The 17356-nt window shown below is 36.3% G+C and overlaps 1 protein-coding gene across 1 annotated transcript in view; it reads right to left on the bottom strand.

The window, feature by feature from the left end:
* Positions 1–17356, bottom strand: part of LOC150098320 (cilia- and flagella-associated protein 157-like) — a 210169-nt gene that overhangs the window by 51612 nt on the left and 141201 nt on the right. Inside the window, exon 10 of the mRNA XM_090405148.1 lies at positions 5616–5752. Coding sequence (XP_090261274.1) covers positions 5616–5752 — 137 coding nt within the window. The remainder of the gene's footprint in view (positions 1–5615; positions 5753–17356) is intronic.

Here is a 17356-nt window from a genome sequence, read left to right as displayed (position 1 = left end):
GTGAGGTTATGGTGGTGCAATTTGGATGTGAGAATGGTTAATGTGCAGTAGTGTCTTATTATCTTGGTTAGGTATCAGATGGCACAATTGCCATTAAAACATGAGATGTGTTTATGGCAAGTTTGTTCTTTTCAAAATTGGATTAGATTTATTTTATTTATTTTGTAGTTGTGAACTGCAAAAAACTGCTCTTTGTATGAATAATGAGGGTTTGGTCTCAAGGCAATTGTGGTGTGCTGAATTATTTTTCATTGACTGCATTGGAACAGACCAGATGGACTACCAAGACTTGATATTAGCAGGAATTTTGAGTTAAGTGGAATGGAGGACAAAATCTTTCATTCCAATTATAATTAATTTTATTGAGAAATGAATTTGGTTTATTTGGCCATAATAATCAAATCCTATTTATGATATCACCATGTCTTAAGGGAATATTCCAGGGAATTGGCAGTGGCATGCCTGTTTAATAAGTCTCACAATAGCATATGTTTCAAGAGAGTGGAAAGAAGGTAAAATTGTTCCATTGCATAAAGGTGGTGATAAGGCTGTGGCTACAAATTATAGGCTAATCTGTATATCTGGAGTTGTAGTTAAGGTAGTGGAGAGATTGGTGAGAACATGGATACAGAAATGGGTTGATAACAGCAGTATTCTCTGTGGTTTTCAGTATTGGTGTGTTAAAGGGATGTTGTGTTTTACCAACGTGCTTATGTCTTATAACAGGTAACAAATGTATTGGACAAGAGAGATGTATATACAGTGGTATACTTGGAATTTGCAAAGGCTTTTGGTAGATTACCACATGATAAGCTAAGGTACCAAGAAATTATATTCATGGTTTAATCCTTTATCCAAGTTTAAGCAAACCAAGTTTGCGCCTGAAGTATATTCAGGACTGGGGCAACTCGTGTATAGAAGCTAATGACTTCACATCACTTGCCTTAGTATCCCATAATGCAAAGCACATATCCTTATGGACATGTATAATGCTATGCATTAGGAAGGATCACTACCCATATCAGTTTAGACCTTTATTGAGGCCTCATCAGTGGATAATAGCCAGACCCAGAGGTGATACTAAGGTTATGTAATGCAGAAGTCATATTTTCATATATGAGTTTCATATATTTTCATAAACTTCCACATGATAAGCTGTTAAATAAAGAACAAAATGAGAATGGATAACAGAATAGTGAGTTGGATCAATGACTAATTGTCAGATAGGTATCAGAAAGTTCTATATGGTGGGAGAAGTGTCCTGAAGGAGGAGAGTCACTAGTAGTGTGCCATAGAGACCTGTATTGGGTCAATTGTTGTTGAATTTTCATATTAATGATGTTAAGCCAGGTTTAACTGGTGATATACAGCTGTTTGCAGATAATGCAAAATTGTAGAGTAATGCAGAGTCAAGAAGGTAAATGGGAAAACCGTCAGTTCAATGTTGCAAAGTATAAGGTTCTAAAATTTGTTAAGTAATGATGGGATGCAAAGTATACACTTGGTGGGGAAACTTAAAAGGAGGCAGAGGAAATGAGAGATCTGGGAGTGGTAGTGGACAAGGAACTGAAATTCAGGAGCCACATTACACAAGTTGTGAAGCCTAAACAATGGATAATAGCAATGATGCAGAGGACAATGATGTGCAGAAATAAAGAGGTTACGATTCCATTGTATATGGCCTTGATAAGCTTCATATGGATTACGGTGCACAGATTTGGTGAGGATTTTAATGGTTACAAGGATATGTTAAAAAGGGTCCAAAAAGATTCACAAAGTTTGTCCGTGGTCTTTGGAATGTGAAGTATGAAGACTGATTTAAAGAATGTAAATTACAAAATCTCTTGAAGAATAGGAGGAGAAGTGTGTGTGTGTGTGGGGGGGGGATATGATTGATACATAAGTTATTCAGGGTTGTTATCACGTTGACATGGAAGAAATTTTCATAGAATGGAAAAGGTGGGGTAGAAAAAGAGACCATCCCTGCAAACTATATAAGTAAGGTATGAGCAGAGGAGTAAGGAGAGGTTCTTTGCATGACAAGTGGAATGTGTTGCCTGAGTGTGTAGTGAATGTAGACACATTGAATTAGTTTAGGGCACAGTCGGATGAGCTTTGTATGTGATAGTGTGTACCTCCCACAATTCATCTCTGACTGCATGGTGGTCAGATATTTATAATAATAACAAAAAGGAAAAACAACTTACATTAAAACTTTTATTACAGCTACAGAATTAATAGTCATATCTCATAACTAATGTCAGTATAACTGAATGCTTTATAAAACAGAATAACAGTTAAAAATGAGAAGTACATTGTTCCCAAAAGCCAATCTTAAGATGTAAAACAGTCTGTTAATAGACAATCACAGGTGTGATAATTCAGAGTAAAATTAAGGAATGGATAAGCAGATGACATCACTGGCAGAATCATATTAAAAATGAACACATTGGTAAAGAAGTTGGCATTATTGGCATTCAGAAATGTGTGAGAACTAATTTGAGATTGTATGGTCAATTAAACAGCATGGTGGGGGGGGGTGAAAGATTAACAAAACAGGTGTGTTTGTTACCAAGGCATAAAAAAATAATAAAATAAAATAAAAAAACAGAAGAGAGTATTAAAAATTCACTCTTAGAAAACCAAAATGCAAAAACTAATGATATTGGAAGCTTGGCAAAGAGCAGGTTAATTTGGAAGTAAGCTGACAGAAAGACAGTAATTACTGAAACTTAATTGTGTAGCACTATTATATCCTATTTATAATGGGTATATATCAGGAAATGATAATAACATCAGAGAGCTGATCAGCTTTGACTTTTTTTTTGCAGCTTTAGTGCACATTTTTCTTTTTAACTTAATATTCAATTTTATCTTGTTCACCACTTCTACTTGAAATCTGCTGTAAACCTTTGTATCTTTGTTTGGTCTGAAGATGTCATTATTATCAATAATGTAATCAATTTTTCCATTTTGTGTGTATTCTTTCAAAATGAATTTATGTACATTTTTAGGATGGAGCATGCTGTCATGAGTAGTCCATGGCCTGAGAAGAAATTTAGCAGACACCAGTATATTGGCATGAGCATTCTTCAAATTTACCCAAAGCATTTCTGTTAGTCTTTATTATTATTATTAAGAGATTAGATTAGTCTAGTATTAGATTCATTTTCCACTCTACTGTACAACAAGACCTAATCAATTCCCCTGCTTCCTTAATAAAACCTTTTATAAGACTAATGTGTCAATCTGAAATGTACTTCCATAAAACGTTTAGCATTTAATATTATAGTTATTGCAGTATCCCAATCCTGAGTCCAACCAAATCATCTTATATTTATTATTTAGAAGGATTTCACTTACTTCACTTGTTTGTTTTTTGTTTATTTTTCTCTTCTTATATATATATATATATAAGTATATAAGGCTCTGCTATTGCTATCTGTTTTTTTATTGATACTTTTCACACTAATAACAATTTCTTTCTTCATCAGTGTGAAAAGAAACTGAACATGGTATTTTAATTCTATATAGGTTTGAGATTATTCCAGAAGCTGAATTTGCCACAACTGCATGATGACTATGTTGCCATCATAATGCATACATAGTTTAAGTGATTCTTCTTCTTCTTCTTCTTCTTCTGCAGCTTCTCCCACTTAAGTGGGGTCACTGTTTATTATGAGTCTCCTCCATACCTTCCTGTCTTGGGCTGTCACCACATCCAAGTTCTTCATCTTCAAGTCCTCTTCTACCAGCTCCCTCCATCTCTTCTTTGGCCGCCCACGCTTCCGCCTTCCTTGCACATCCATCTGCATGACCCTTCTTCCCACATATTCGTCCTCCCTCCTCATCACATGACCAAACCATCTCAACCTTGCCTCCTGTATTTTCGCTCCTAAGTTCGTAACTTTCACTGTTCCCCTGACATAGTCATTTCTCAGATGATCCTTTCTGGTCACACCGCACATCCACCTAAGCATTCTCATCTCTGCTACTTCCATCCTGCTAATGTTATTTTTCCTCAGGGCTACAGTTTCTATAGCATATGTCATAGCTGGCCTCACTACTGTCCTATAAATTTTGCCTTTCAGATTGATCGGCACCCTCTTATCACATAACACTCCAGCCATCTCCCTCCAGTTCCTCCAACCTGCTTGTATCCTGCATCCCACTTCCTTCTCACCTCCTCCATCTTCTTCCACTGTCGAACCTAAGTATCTAAAGTCTCTCACCTTCCTGATGACATTTCCTTCCAGCTCCAGGTCTGTCTCCTGGCCACCGCCCACTGCGCAACACATATACTCTGTCTTACTTCTGCTCAGTCTCATACCTCTCTCTTCCAGTACTTTTCTCCATCTTTCCAGTATTTTTCTCCATCATGATTAAGTTGGCTAATTTCCAGCCTACTGTTTTATTCAGCAACTATCCAGAAAAAGATGAAAACTGGACAACAGGTCAGAAGCTTCAGTTAGTTGTCCATATTTCTTATAGGCCTCTACTGCCAAAGTGGATATATATTTGCTCTCCAACTGTGGGTTCAATTCCCACTGTGGACACGAATATTCGATTGTTTTTAGATTGCAGCCAAATTTCATTACTTGGTATGAGAAAACAGCCCTGCTTATTAAAGCTGAAGTAGCTTGAACAAATTCCATGTTAGTCTCCAGAGTAGGAGGACCAAATTATCAAACCCTTATCCCATCCATAGTACTAATGTACTATATATAGTAGGGTATGTAGGTTTACATTCATAAGCAAACATTTATTATTATCATCCAGGCCTCCATGGAGTCAAAAGACTCATTGTGGGAGGTCGTTTTTAGGAAACACAAAGTTTATCATACCACTACTGCCTTTGAAATTTAATCCACTTATCTGAGGTAGTCTCTCTCTCTCTTTTTAATTAAAAAACAGGATTACTTTTCATCCTGTCTTTGTATTCTTGCATCTTCTCTTTAAGTGTTTATGCTGGAACATTGCATTAGTAATGACTAGCCAGTGTCCTGAACTGGAGTCCAATAGGTACTTACCATTATTATTAGCTTTGTTCTCTTTTCCAATTTACCACAAACATTTATACATATTTGGTAATCATTTACTACTCTGCTGTCAGTTACGAGAATCAACTGAGGGAATGTGGACTGCAGAGTTTGGTGGATAGAAGAAGAGAGGTGATATGATCGAGACTTTTAAACTGTTAAGAGGCAGTTACAGGGTAGACACTGGAGAGTTCTTTCACTTGGTGGAATGGCAGGAAGGAGCGATGACAAGGGCCATCCCTGGAAGTTATGAAAGGAGGCTGTGCGCAAGAGGGTGAGGAGTGGTTTCTTTACATGGAGGGTGGTTGAACCTTGGAATGCATTGCCTGAGAGAGTGGGAATGGTCAATGGGTTCAAGGAGTGGTATGATAAACTTTGTGTTTCCTAAAAATGACCTCCCACGATGAGTCTTTTGATTCCGTGGAGGCTTGGATAATAATAATAATAAGTAAACAAATATGCACACTATCTTATCTAGCAAAGTATCAAATTTCATGAATTCTAAAATTGAATCTTTGATATTGTATAAACAAAAATTATCACAATCAGGTTAAGCCTATTATTAAAACTAATTACCCCTCATCCTCAAAGACAGGTATGAGCATCATCTCATCTTCAAATTTTCCAGCAGCATCCAACAAAGATAATATCTGCTGAAGAAGTTTTGCTCTATCCTGGTGATATTCTTCTTCATCTTCAGAGATTCTAGAAGACTAAATTAATGATTGTTTCAATTAATAATCAGAGACAAGTCTGAAATATAAAAAAAATATCAGAACCTGTAACATAAGGTAATTTGTTGTTAACTAACATGGATGTGATAGTGGGTTAGATTTGTTGGAATTATAGTTGAAGAAATTGAAACTATGAGATTAATCTAATATGTTACTTGTATTTATTCTCTGGCAGGTCTGCATATTTTTTTCAGATGAAACCTTGCTACCTTGGAAATGCCAGTTTATTACCTGCTGCATCAAACTAGCTAATTCACTATCAGTTCAAAAGCTCTAATAAAGATTCTTCACATTTTAAATAGGATTAGAACCCAGGCCTCTCCAAATGAAGTAAATAAGAGAGCTGCATTGCAGAAGCACTATCAGATATAGCATAATGCTTTAAAGATATTATTAACTGTTAAGCTATATTTGGTCACTCAATTAGATAATTTAAACTGAAATATATATTAATTTAATTGACCAGTGATTTATAAACATACAACGGCAACAAGTTTCAGCAACGGAGCTGTTTGGCTTCTAATGGTAAGAGTAAACTCAAAGTGGCTAGTACAGAGAAATTGGAGTAACGCTACTGTATAAATTAAAAATTGAAACAGAACATAACATTACACACATGGAGCATGTTGTATTAGCCACTGTTGGGTGAGCACGCTCTGTAGTTTTGAGCAAAATGAAATTCTGGTAAACTGAGCAATCTTATTGAGGTTGTCCTTATGTCAGCTATTATCATTCCCTGGTTTCTGTTCAGATTTCCTCCAGAATGGAGGACTACTACGACATCCTTGAAATTTCTACAATGTTCTGGAGGTTTTCGTTTTCCATATGTCAGCTATTATCATTCCCTGGTTTCTGTTCAGATTTCCTCCAGAACATTGTAAAATTTTAAGGATGTCGTAGTAGTGTCCTCCATTCTGGAGGAAATCTGAACAGAAACCAGGGAATGATAATAGCTGACATATGGAAAACCTTAATAAGATTGCTCAGTTTACCAGAATTTCATTTCACTTAAAACTACAGAGCATGCTCACCCAATAGCGATTAATTTCATAACATTACTTAACATTATATGCATGCTCCATGCATGTAATGCATGGAGCATGCATATAATGTTATATTCTGTTTCAATTTTTAATTTATGGAATAGTGTTACTCCAACAATTTCTCTGTACTAGCCACTTTAAGTTTACTCTTACCGTTAGAAGTCCTGAAGAAGCCAAACAGGTCCGTTGCCGAAACTTGTTGGTGTTGTATGTTTATAAATCACTGGTCAATTAAAATCAATATATATTCCAGTTAAAGATATTATTAACTGCCAATGAGCAAATAGGTGAGCTGTCTATGGCTAAGCAGAAAGATGGTCACCATTTCCAAACATTGTGCATTCAAGACATTCAAGTTAAACCCTCAAGTGTATTCACATCCATTATAGGGCTGTAGGGCATGTAGTGTTAGCAAAGAGCTCAGGAAAAGATGTGCTATTTTGAGTAATAATTGGCAATATTGCTTCAATTTTAGTGTTGTACTGTTTATTTTTGATAACTTAGTGTGTCTGTGTGATTTTTGGCATAATTTCTTAAATGAAATTGCCTTCTTTAAACAGAACACAATTGTGGTAGTAATGAGGTCAACCAGTGCAACTAGGTGAGTGAGTAAAAATCAAGTGGCATTAATGACATAGACGTTTCGAAAATGGTTCAATGTCGTGGGTGTAATATGTATGCATGCATGGTGGAATGTAAGAGATGTGTTTGTGAAGAGACTGAAAGGGACACAAGAGAAAGCATGGATTTGTAGAAAAGTGGATACATTATTAGACCACAAGATAATGAATGTGAAATAGACTGAAAAATGAAAGATGACATAAATGAAAGAAATGGAATGAATGCTAGTAAAATTGAGGGAGTGAAAGAACACAAGAATGTACAAGCAAAAGTTAGGAATAAGGGAGCAAAAGGAAGTATGAATGAGGAAACAGAAGTAAGGTGTAGCAGAACAAGTGGTATCGAGACTACAGGAGTGACAGAGAGTGAAATGGTCGGAATGCAAAATTTGATGAAACAGTTATTGAAAATGAAAAATGAAATGAGGAATATGTGAAGCAATATTAGATGTTCAGTGGAAATTAATGAAAGTGTGCAAAAGAATAGAATGAAACAAAAAAAGTTAAGCTTAGGTGTTGATGGTTATTCATGACTTATTTTTTTTTAATGGTATTAACAACACCAAACAATTTTATCAAAGAGATGTTTTATTAACTGCTTATATTTTGCTGAATTTCAACTCAGCATCATCATCAGAACACAGCACACTTGTACACACGACAGTGAGTGAGCGAAACATACAATTCCAATGGACAAACGATCTAAAGTCCTATTTTTTAGCGTTCTCTAATGGAAAAAAAAAACAGCTAGGATAATAGTCTCCCAAATTTTTGGCAAATTAATGCAAACCATATTTGTTAAGGTTGGGAGAATTCTTCAAAGCAGTGCAAAAAATAATCTTTCAGATCTGTAACGACTCCTAAAGGACTCCTTTAGGAGTCGTTACAGATCTGAAAGATTATTTTTTGAGTCAGCAAATGGCTTTGAAAAATTCTCCCAACCTTAACAAATATGGGTGCATTAATTTGCTAAAAATTTGGGAGACTGTTATCCTAAGAAAAACTCCCACATAGCTGTTTATTTTTTTCCTGTTAGAGGACACCAAAAAATTGGACTTTAGATCTTTAGTCCATTGCAGTTGTATTGTTTCACTCACTCACTGTTGCGTGTACAAGTGTGTTGTGCTCTGATGATGCTGAGTTGAAATTCAGTGAAATATAAGCAGTTAATAAAATATCTCTTTGATAAAATTGTTCGGTGTTGTTAATACCGTTAAAAAATAAGTCATGAAACAAAAAAGGGTAAACGAGGTGACAAGTGATATGAAAATAGACTCAGTGTATGGAGATTCCATTCTTAGGATTAACTAATGAGAGAGCCTATACAGGCTGCTATCTAGGAGGAAGAATTAGCAAGATAATTATTGCTTTGGAATGAAGAGGAAATGAGCAAAAGAATTAGTTGTGGAGACAAATGATTTAAGTGAACATCAGGAACTGGAAGGGCAAATATCATGAGATTATTGAGAAGAGTGAAAGATAACAGTATAGTGGGAAGAAGAGTCAGTGTGTTGCCGATTTATGAGGAATTATACAGGTGTGATGGATTGTATTTTAATGGCTTTGGAGTGAGTGCACTAGAGAAATTGTTGCTAGATGGAAGTGCAAAGTGTGATGCAAGCAAGAGACCAGAAGACATGAAGCAAAAGATCAGGAGAGTGGTAATGAAGAGATGGAGATGCTTGGCAGTTTAAACAGCAGTAGTGTGAGAGATGAAGAGAGAATGGGAATGCAAGAAGAACAGGAAAACTGGGGAGGAAGCCCAGGTGGATAGGGAGACATGCATAGGTAGAGTGGATGTTGAAGTAATTGTAAATGTATGTATGGGGATGAGTTCACAGAGGATATGAAATAAGTAGTGACCACTTCCTCATTAAAATAAAATTAAGATTACTACCAAAATGGCTACAAATAACAAGAACAGAAAGAAACTTTAAAACATTTGTTTATAAAACTAGATTATTAAATGACACAAATATACAATGGCTATATAAACAAAGAATTAACCAATATTTAGATAAAATAAAACAAAATAAAGAAATAGAAATAGAATGGCTTAATATAAAAATGATACTAAATACAGCAGCAAATGAAAGCTTTGGAAAGACCAAAAAATTCAATAAAAGAAAAAAAAAAAAACTGAAGATATGGAATGATTATTATTATTACTGGTATCTCTATGGAGTCAGTAGACTCATCGCAGGAGACCAAACTATCAAAACAATATCTATCATATCTCTTCTTGAATTGATTTACAGAAGAAGAACTCGCAACTCAGTCAGGCAATGCATTCCACTCATTCACCACCCTCCATACAATCAAAGAAATAATAAAAATGAAAAAAGAATCCTATCATAAATGATTAAGCAGTAGAAGATTAGAAGATGAAATAGAATATAAAAGAATAAGAGCCACAGCTAAAAGAGATGTCAGAAAAAGACAGAGAATCATGGAACAAATTTGTTTCTAATTTAGAACATGATTTATATAAAATAAGACCCAATGTATATAAGATTTTGAAACACTTAAGTACAGATACTAAAGAAAACATAAAATTAAACACCGAATTGAAATTAGAAGAATTTCTAAATTTCTATACAGAATTGTGGACAGATAAATATTTTAAAAAAGATAACTGGCAAACATTTAATGGAAATGAAAAGGAAATAACTAAAGAAGAATTAGAAATTTAGAAAATTATTAAGTGGGGTGAAAGGATGGATGAAATGATTGTGATGGTGGGTACGAATGACTTGAGAGGCAGTGTAAATCAGGTGGTGAGATATCTAAGATTCATGCTTGAGGTTGTACAAAACAAATTGCAGAGAGGAAAGACAGTGTGTGTATTACCCAGGTATGATAATGATGAACTGAGCAGTAATAATGAATAGCATAATAGCCAGAATGTGTCAGAAGAGAACTGGAATATGTGGATGCTTGGAGGGCATTTGAAGACAGGAAGGAACTGTATGTGAGAGACCACTTATTTTGAATGAGGAAGGACATAGATATCTGGAGAGATTGCTGTTTTCTGAATGAGCCGGTGTGTCAATGCAGGGAAACTAGAAGTTGTAGAGTGGATGGCAGCAGGGGTGGCTTCTTGAAGGAATGGGTGCTTGGGGGGGGGGGGGGGGGAGGATGATGATGTTAAGTAACACTGAGTCCAGTGGAGTCTGGAGGAGATAATGATAGGTATAGAAGCAATGACATTTTTATGCTTTATACTAATGCCAGGAGTATCTGGAATAAAGAAGATGAATTGGTGTGTCGCTGGTGGCATCAGCCTGGCCAAAGATTATTGAAATCTCGGAGACATGGTTGATGGCAGATGATATAATAACAGGAATAAAAGTAGCAGGGTATAGCATTTTTCAGCAGGATAGGAAGGGAAAACATGGTGATGGAGTACTACTTATGATAAGAGATGACTTATGTCCTCTAAGAGTGGAGGCTTTGGAAGGTGGTGACAGCATTCGTTTTGAAAGCATATGGGATAAAGTAGAGATGGGTAAGACACGATATTTTGTGGGGTGTTGCTACAAGCCAAGGAGTACAGAGGGTTGGGAGCAGGAGATGTTTAGGCAGTTGAGCTTATCAAGTGCAAGAAGAATGATTGTTATGAGAGATTTTAAATACAGCAGCATAAACTGGGAAGAGGGAAATGCATGTAGTAATAAGGGAATGGAATTTCTAGAATTCTTGAGGGGCTAATGTCTTAGGCAACATGTAACAGAGGGAACAAGAGATTCAAGAGTTTTGAATTTGGTTATAGCATCAGAAGAGTTGATAATAACTGAGATGACATCTCTTCCCCCTAATTGGAGAGAGTGACCATGTGGTTTTGACTTGGAAGATGAACAGACATGCAAGAGTATCAAACAAAAGGGAATGCATGTGAAATTATAAGGTGGGCGATTATAATAGTCTTAGATATCAACTTGGGGCAGTTCCATGGAGGGAGGAATTGGAAGGGCAAGATATTATTAGTGCTTAGGAAATTGTGAAGGAATATTTGTTAGCAGCAATAGTAAGCTGTATTCCACAAGTGAAGAAGAGAACACAAATTGGTGTAAAGTGGATGACAAACAATATCAAAGAGGAACTGCAGGTGAAAAAGAGATTATGGAAGAGATATAAGGAGAGGGGTAGAGAGCAGATGCATGAAGAATATAAGACTCAGGCCAGGAGAGTGACTAGTATCGTAAGGAAGGCAAAACTGGAATATGAGAAGAGATTGGCATAAGATCCAAAGACAATCCTAGGGAATTTTTTAGCTATTGGCCAGTAGGAGGAGAAATGATTGTGGAAGAATGACACTGTGGGATAAAAATGGGAACAGAGTGATTGATGCAGAGGACATGGTGGAGTTATTCAATGAACACTTTATTGGAGTATTTCATCCTGGAGAAGCAAGTTTTAATACTAGAGGGATAGGCAGTTTCAAATTTTAGAGGGGTGGAGAGTGTGTTCCAAATACTGAGTATCATGGATGTCAGTAAAGCTATGGGACTGGATGGTATTTTACTATGGGTTTTGAGAGAATGTGCAAAAGAACTGACAACTCCATTGACATGGCTTTTCAATGAAAGTCTGGCTATGGGAAAGGTATCCCAAGGAATGGAAGGAAGGTAATATAATGCCATTAGATAAGGGTGGTAGCAGACTGGATGTGTCTAACTATAGGCCAGCTAGTGTTTCATCAGTAGTTGCTAAAATCTTGGAGAAATTAGTGAGGGACCATATACAGCGTTGGGCAGATGAGGGTAATGTTATCTGTGTGAATCAACATGGATTTGTTAGGGACGCTCTTGCTTTAGTAATATGATTGCCCTTTATAATAAAGTGACAAGAGCAGGTGATGAGGGAAAGGCATATACTGCTTTATTTTGGATTTTGCAAAGGCATTTGACAGGATGCCACATGATAAGCTGATATTTAAGTTATAGCACATATGGATTTAAACGTTGTGTTAGTCAACTGGATTCAGAATTGGCTGTCTGATAGATATCAGAGAGTTTTGTATGGTGGAGCAATATCAAGGAAGCAGAAAGTTACAAGTAGGGTTCCACAGGGCTCAGTACTAGGACCTGTATTGTTTAACTTTTATATCAATGACACTGTCAATGGATTGCAAGGGGATATTCAGTTGTTTGCACATGATGTGATGCTGGGAAGGGTTATTAGTAATAATGCAGATGTGGCAGCCTTGCAAGAGGATTTGAATAAACTAGACACATGGGCAAATGATTAGGGGTACTGGTTTAATGCAGTAAAATGTAAAGTTTTGAAGTTTGAGATATCGATGTGATATCCCAAATATACATCGATGGGAGACTGCATACTCAATTGGAGGAGCTGTACTGGAGGAAACAGGGAAGACAAGACATCTGGGGGTGATGATTGATGGAAACCTGAAATTTAGAGGACATATTGCAAAGGTGGTGAAAGTAACCCAGACGATTGCTGCAATACTGAGAAGGACACTGACCTGCAGAGACAGAAGATCATTTCGTTGTATAAGACCCTGATCAGACCACACTTAGACTATTGTTCTCAAATTTGGTCCCCAGGATTTGAAGGGGATAAATTAACTGTGGAAAGGGTAGAGAGGTGGATAACAAAGATAGTTTCAGGACTGTACAATGTTAGTTATGATAATCCCACCATGGGGTGAATACTAGTGGTAGTGGTGGGTGGTAGATGGCATTGGTGTGGTTGTGGTTCATTGTAGTTGGTGGATTGTGGATGGTGGAGATAGAGTTGTAGAGTAGATGCCCTCCCTCGATGAGTCTTTGGATTCCCTGGAGGTGTCAAGTAATAATAACAATAATAATAATAATTGGCTGAAGGAATGTGGACACAGACTTTGGTGAATAGAAGAAGGAGAGGTGATATGATTGAAACTTTTAAATTGTTCAGAGGCAGTTATAGCATGGACACTGGAGTGTTCTTTCACCTGGTGGAACAGTGGGAAAAAGCAATGACAAGGGGCCATCCCTGGAAGTTATGAAAGGAAGCTGTGAGCAAGAGAGTGTGAGGACTGATTTCTTTGTGTAGAGGATGGTTGAACCGTGGAATGCATTGCATGATAGAGTGGTGAGAGCAAGAACAGTCAATGAGTTCACGGAGTGGTATGGTACACTGTGTTTCCTAGGAAGAACCTCCCACGATGAGTCTCTTGACTCCATGGAGACCTAAATAATAATAATAATAATAATAATAATAATAAATCAGCCTAAACGAAACAAGAAACAGAAAATCACCTGGAGAAGATAAGTTAGATTCAGAATTATATAAATATGCAGGAATAAGGTTTAAAGAGAGAGAGAGACTCCTATTATTTTTAAATAAAATCTATCAACTAGTAACCCCCCCCCCTCCAGTAGAATGGAAAAACACAATTGTGATCCCTATCTTTAAAACAGGTAGTAGAGATGACCCTAAAAACTATAGAGGTATAAGTATAACTAAATTCCTGTAACAAAATATATAGCAGAATTTTAAATAACAAACTAATAAAATATTCTGAAAACTTTGTTTTAGAAGTACAGAATGGATTTAGGAAAGGATGATCATGTATAGACCTGGCCTTCTTCCTAAAATTAATAATATTGAAAAGAAGAGAATACAATTTAGAAATATATATTACATTTATTGACTTTGAAAAAGCATTTGACAAAGTTAAAAGAAGCATTTTATTTAACATACTAAAAGAAATAAAAATACCAAATAATATTCTAAAAGCTATCATAAGTATATATAAAAATAATCAAATACAAATAAGATTAAATCATGAGCTATCATATATGAGAGATATATAAAGCAAGGAGTCCGACAGAGATGTCCTCTTTTAGCAACTCTTTTTAATATTTATCTAAATGAAATAATAATAAAATGGAATAAAAATTTCCACCAAGGTATTAAACTTTCTCCTACTGTGAACTTAAACACTCTCTTTTTTACCAATGACCAAATAATAATTACAAATTCTGAAGATAACTTACAGAAAGGTATTTTAAATTTAAATGAGATAGCCAAAGATTATGGAATGATAATTTCATTCTATAATCTTTAATATCTAGTATATACAATAGAAAAATAAAAAAAAAAGATAGTCTTTAAAGGACAAGATCCAGTAACAACTAAAATAGTAATAGATAACAAGATTTTAGAACAGGTGAATTCATTTAACTACCTACCATGTATGATTACATATGAAAGTGAAAAAAATTCAACGATGACTTCTAAGGTTGGAACAGGCCCCTCTAGGCATAAATCCTTAATAGGCATGATGATGATGACATAGATTGGAAAGAAGAGATAGTATTCGGGAATAAGGGAAATGGATTTCTTGAGTTCTTGAGAGATAACTATCTCAGGCAGCATGTAGAGGAGGGCATGTGAGGATCAAGAGTTTTAGATCTGATCATTTCATCACAATGTAATTGTGAGTGAGGTTTGCACTCTTCTCCAGTCTGGTGAGAGTGATCATGTGGGTTGTGGCTAGCCATATGCAGACTTCTGTGGGGAAAGGATATATGTAGAAGTACAAGGCTGGTGATTATGACAAGCTTAGGAGACAACTTCCAGCAATAGCATGGAATAAGGAGTTGAGCAGTAAAGAAATAACTGCCTGTTTAATAAGTCTTACAACAGCACAGGTTTCAAGAGAGTGGAAAGAAGGTAAAATTTTTCCACTGCATAAAGGTGGTGATAAAGCTGTAGCCACAAATTATAGGCCAATCTGTATATCTGAAGAAGGTACGAGAGAGAGAGAGAGAGAGAGAGAGAGAGAGAGAGAGAGAGAGAGACTGGTGTTAAAAGTTTTTTTTTCCATGTGGTTATACTATAAATTAAAGATGCCAAAAAATTATATTCTTGGTTTCATCCTTTACTGAATTGTAAGCAGACAGAGTTTGCAAGTAAGTAACTTCACTACTGGAGTATTTGTATATAGAGGCAAATGATTTCACATGAATTCACATTTTCTTCATGTTTTACTAACTTTTTATTATTATTAAGTGACACCTCCAAGAAGTCCAAAGACTCATCGAGGGAGGGCACCTACTCGAAAACTCTCCATCTTCACCACTCATTCCGCCAACAATGGCACCACAACTACCATCATTCTACACCAACTCCATCTACTGTCCACCACCACTAGTATTTTCACTGACAATCACAAACATCCATGCCCACAGTGGGATTCAAACCCACAGCCTTTTGGCTGAAAAGTGGATACGCTAACCACTCGGCCAACAAGGACTTGTAAGTATGCAACTTACTTATGTACTATAACAAGGTGACAAATACCTTGAGCAGGGGAGATGCATATACAGTCGTGTACTTGGATTTTATTATTATTACCCCAAGACCTCATGTAGTCAAAGACTCATCTGGGAGGTCCCTTTATTACACACACAGCTCATCATACCGTGCCTGAACACATTCAAAAGATCTATCTCCTTGCAGACACCACACTCTCAGGCAAGGCATTCCAATCATTCACAACTCTGCACAAAAAAAAACCTGCCTCTCACTCCCTCTTTATACAGTTTCAAGGGATGACCTCTGGTTCTCCCCCGATCTCCCACTATTTTCTGTAGAACCTCTCCAGCATTAATCCTATAACAACCCCTTAATAACTTGTAGGTCTCTATCATATCTCCCCCTCTTTCTCCTGTCCACCAGACTCTGCAAGTTGCATCTTCTCAATCTTTCCTCATACTCGACATTCCAGAGGTCAGAAACTACCTTAGTCAATCGCCTTTGGACCCTTTCCAACATCTCTTCATCCTTCTGAAAACGAGGTGACCAAATCTGGGCACAATAGTCCATGTGTGGCCTAATCAAAGCCTTATACAATGATAAGAATCTCCATACTTCTACACGTCAATGTCCTCAGCATCATTCTCAGAAGCCTTTGTGTTGTCTTCACAATTTTGGCTATGTGTCCTCTAAATTTCAGATCTTTATCCACTATCACCCACAGATCTCTTATTTCTTCCAACAATATATCCTCACCAAGCATGACTTCTGCATCCCATCTTTATAATAAATTTAGTTTAATCCTTTATCCAAGTGTGAGCAAACAAGGTTTGCGCCTGAAAGTATCTTCAGGAATGGGGTAGGGTGGTACAACACTAGGACAACTCATTACAAAGGTGGAGCAAGCTACCAACACTCCTATCTCAGTATCTCCTATAATGCAAAACACATCTCCTTGCGGATATGTCTAATGTTATGCATTAAGGGAAGGGCCACAACCCAGACTAGTTTCGACCTTTATTAAGGTCTCTTCAATGGGAGCCAGGCCCAAGTGGAGATACCAGGCAGAAGCATTAGCAGGCCATCTCCATCTATAGGAGTTGCCAAATGGTGTGCCACCCTTTTTTTAATACATTACTTTCATGATGTGTATCTGACTCCATGGAGGTCAGATAATTATAATGAGTCCAACTTATAACAAATATCTTTTGAAAAAGGAAAAAATAGATAGCTTATTTGCAAATATCTACTATATATACGATATCAGAATTATTCTAGATCTTTATGGAGTTTCAAGACTGCAAATTTTCATGTTTACAGATTAAACTTCTTTAGTCACTGGATTTATGTGAAAAATTGCATAAATGATAGAATATGGATTATTAACATGTCTAATACTAGCTTTATTAAGAAAAAGTGACACTCTAAACAAATTCAAGGATATATTAGCATACAGAAATATACAGCACATAAATCATTGAAAATTCGAGGGTAATAGCAGACATGAAATATGAAGTTCAGAATATATGTTACAAAAATGGATAAAATAGCTCAAAGCATAACTTGGATGTGAAGAAGATCAAAGCACCAACAAGAGAGAGAGGTTATTATCCTTCTTTATAAGGTTTTTATAGTGATATCTAGACATCTAC

The sequence above is a fragment of the Typopeltis vanoorti genome, chromosome 15 (genome assembly GCF_054136105.1).
Source record: "Typopeltis vanoorti isolate ZY-2024b chromosome 15, IOZ_Tvanoo_1.0, whole genome shotgun sequence".
In the NCBI taxonomy this organism is placed as follows: Eukaryota; Metazoa; Arthropoda; class Arachnida; order Uropygi; family Thelyphonidae; genus Typopeltis; species Typopeltis vanoorti.
Note: the sequence above shows the minus strand (reverse complement) of the source record. Positions and strands in the feature narration are given on the sequence as shown.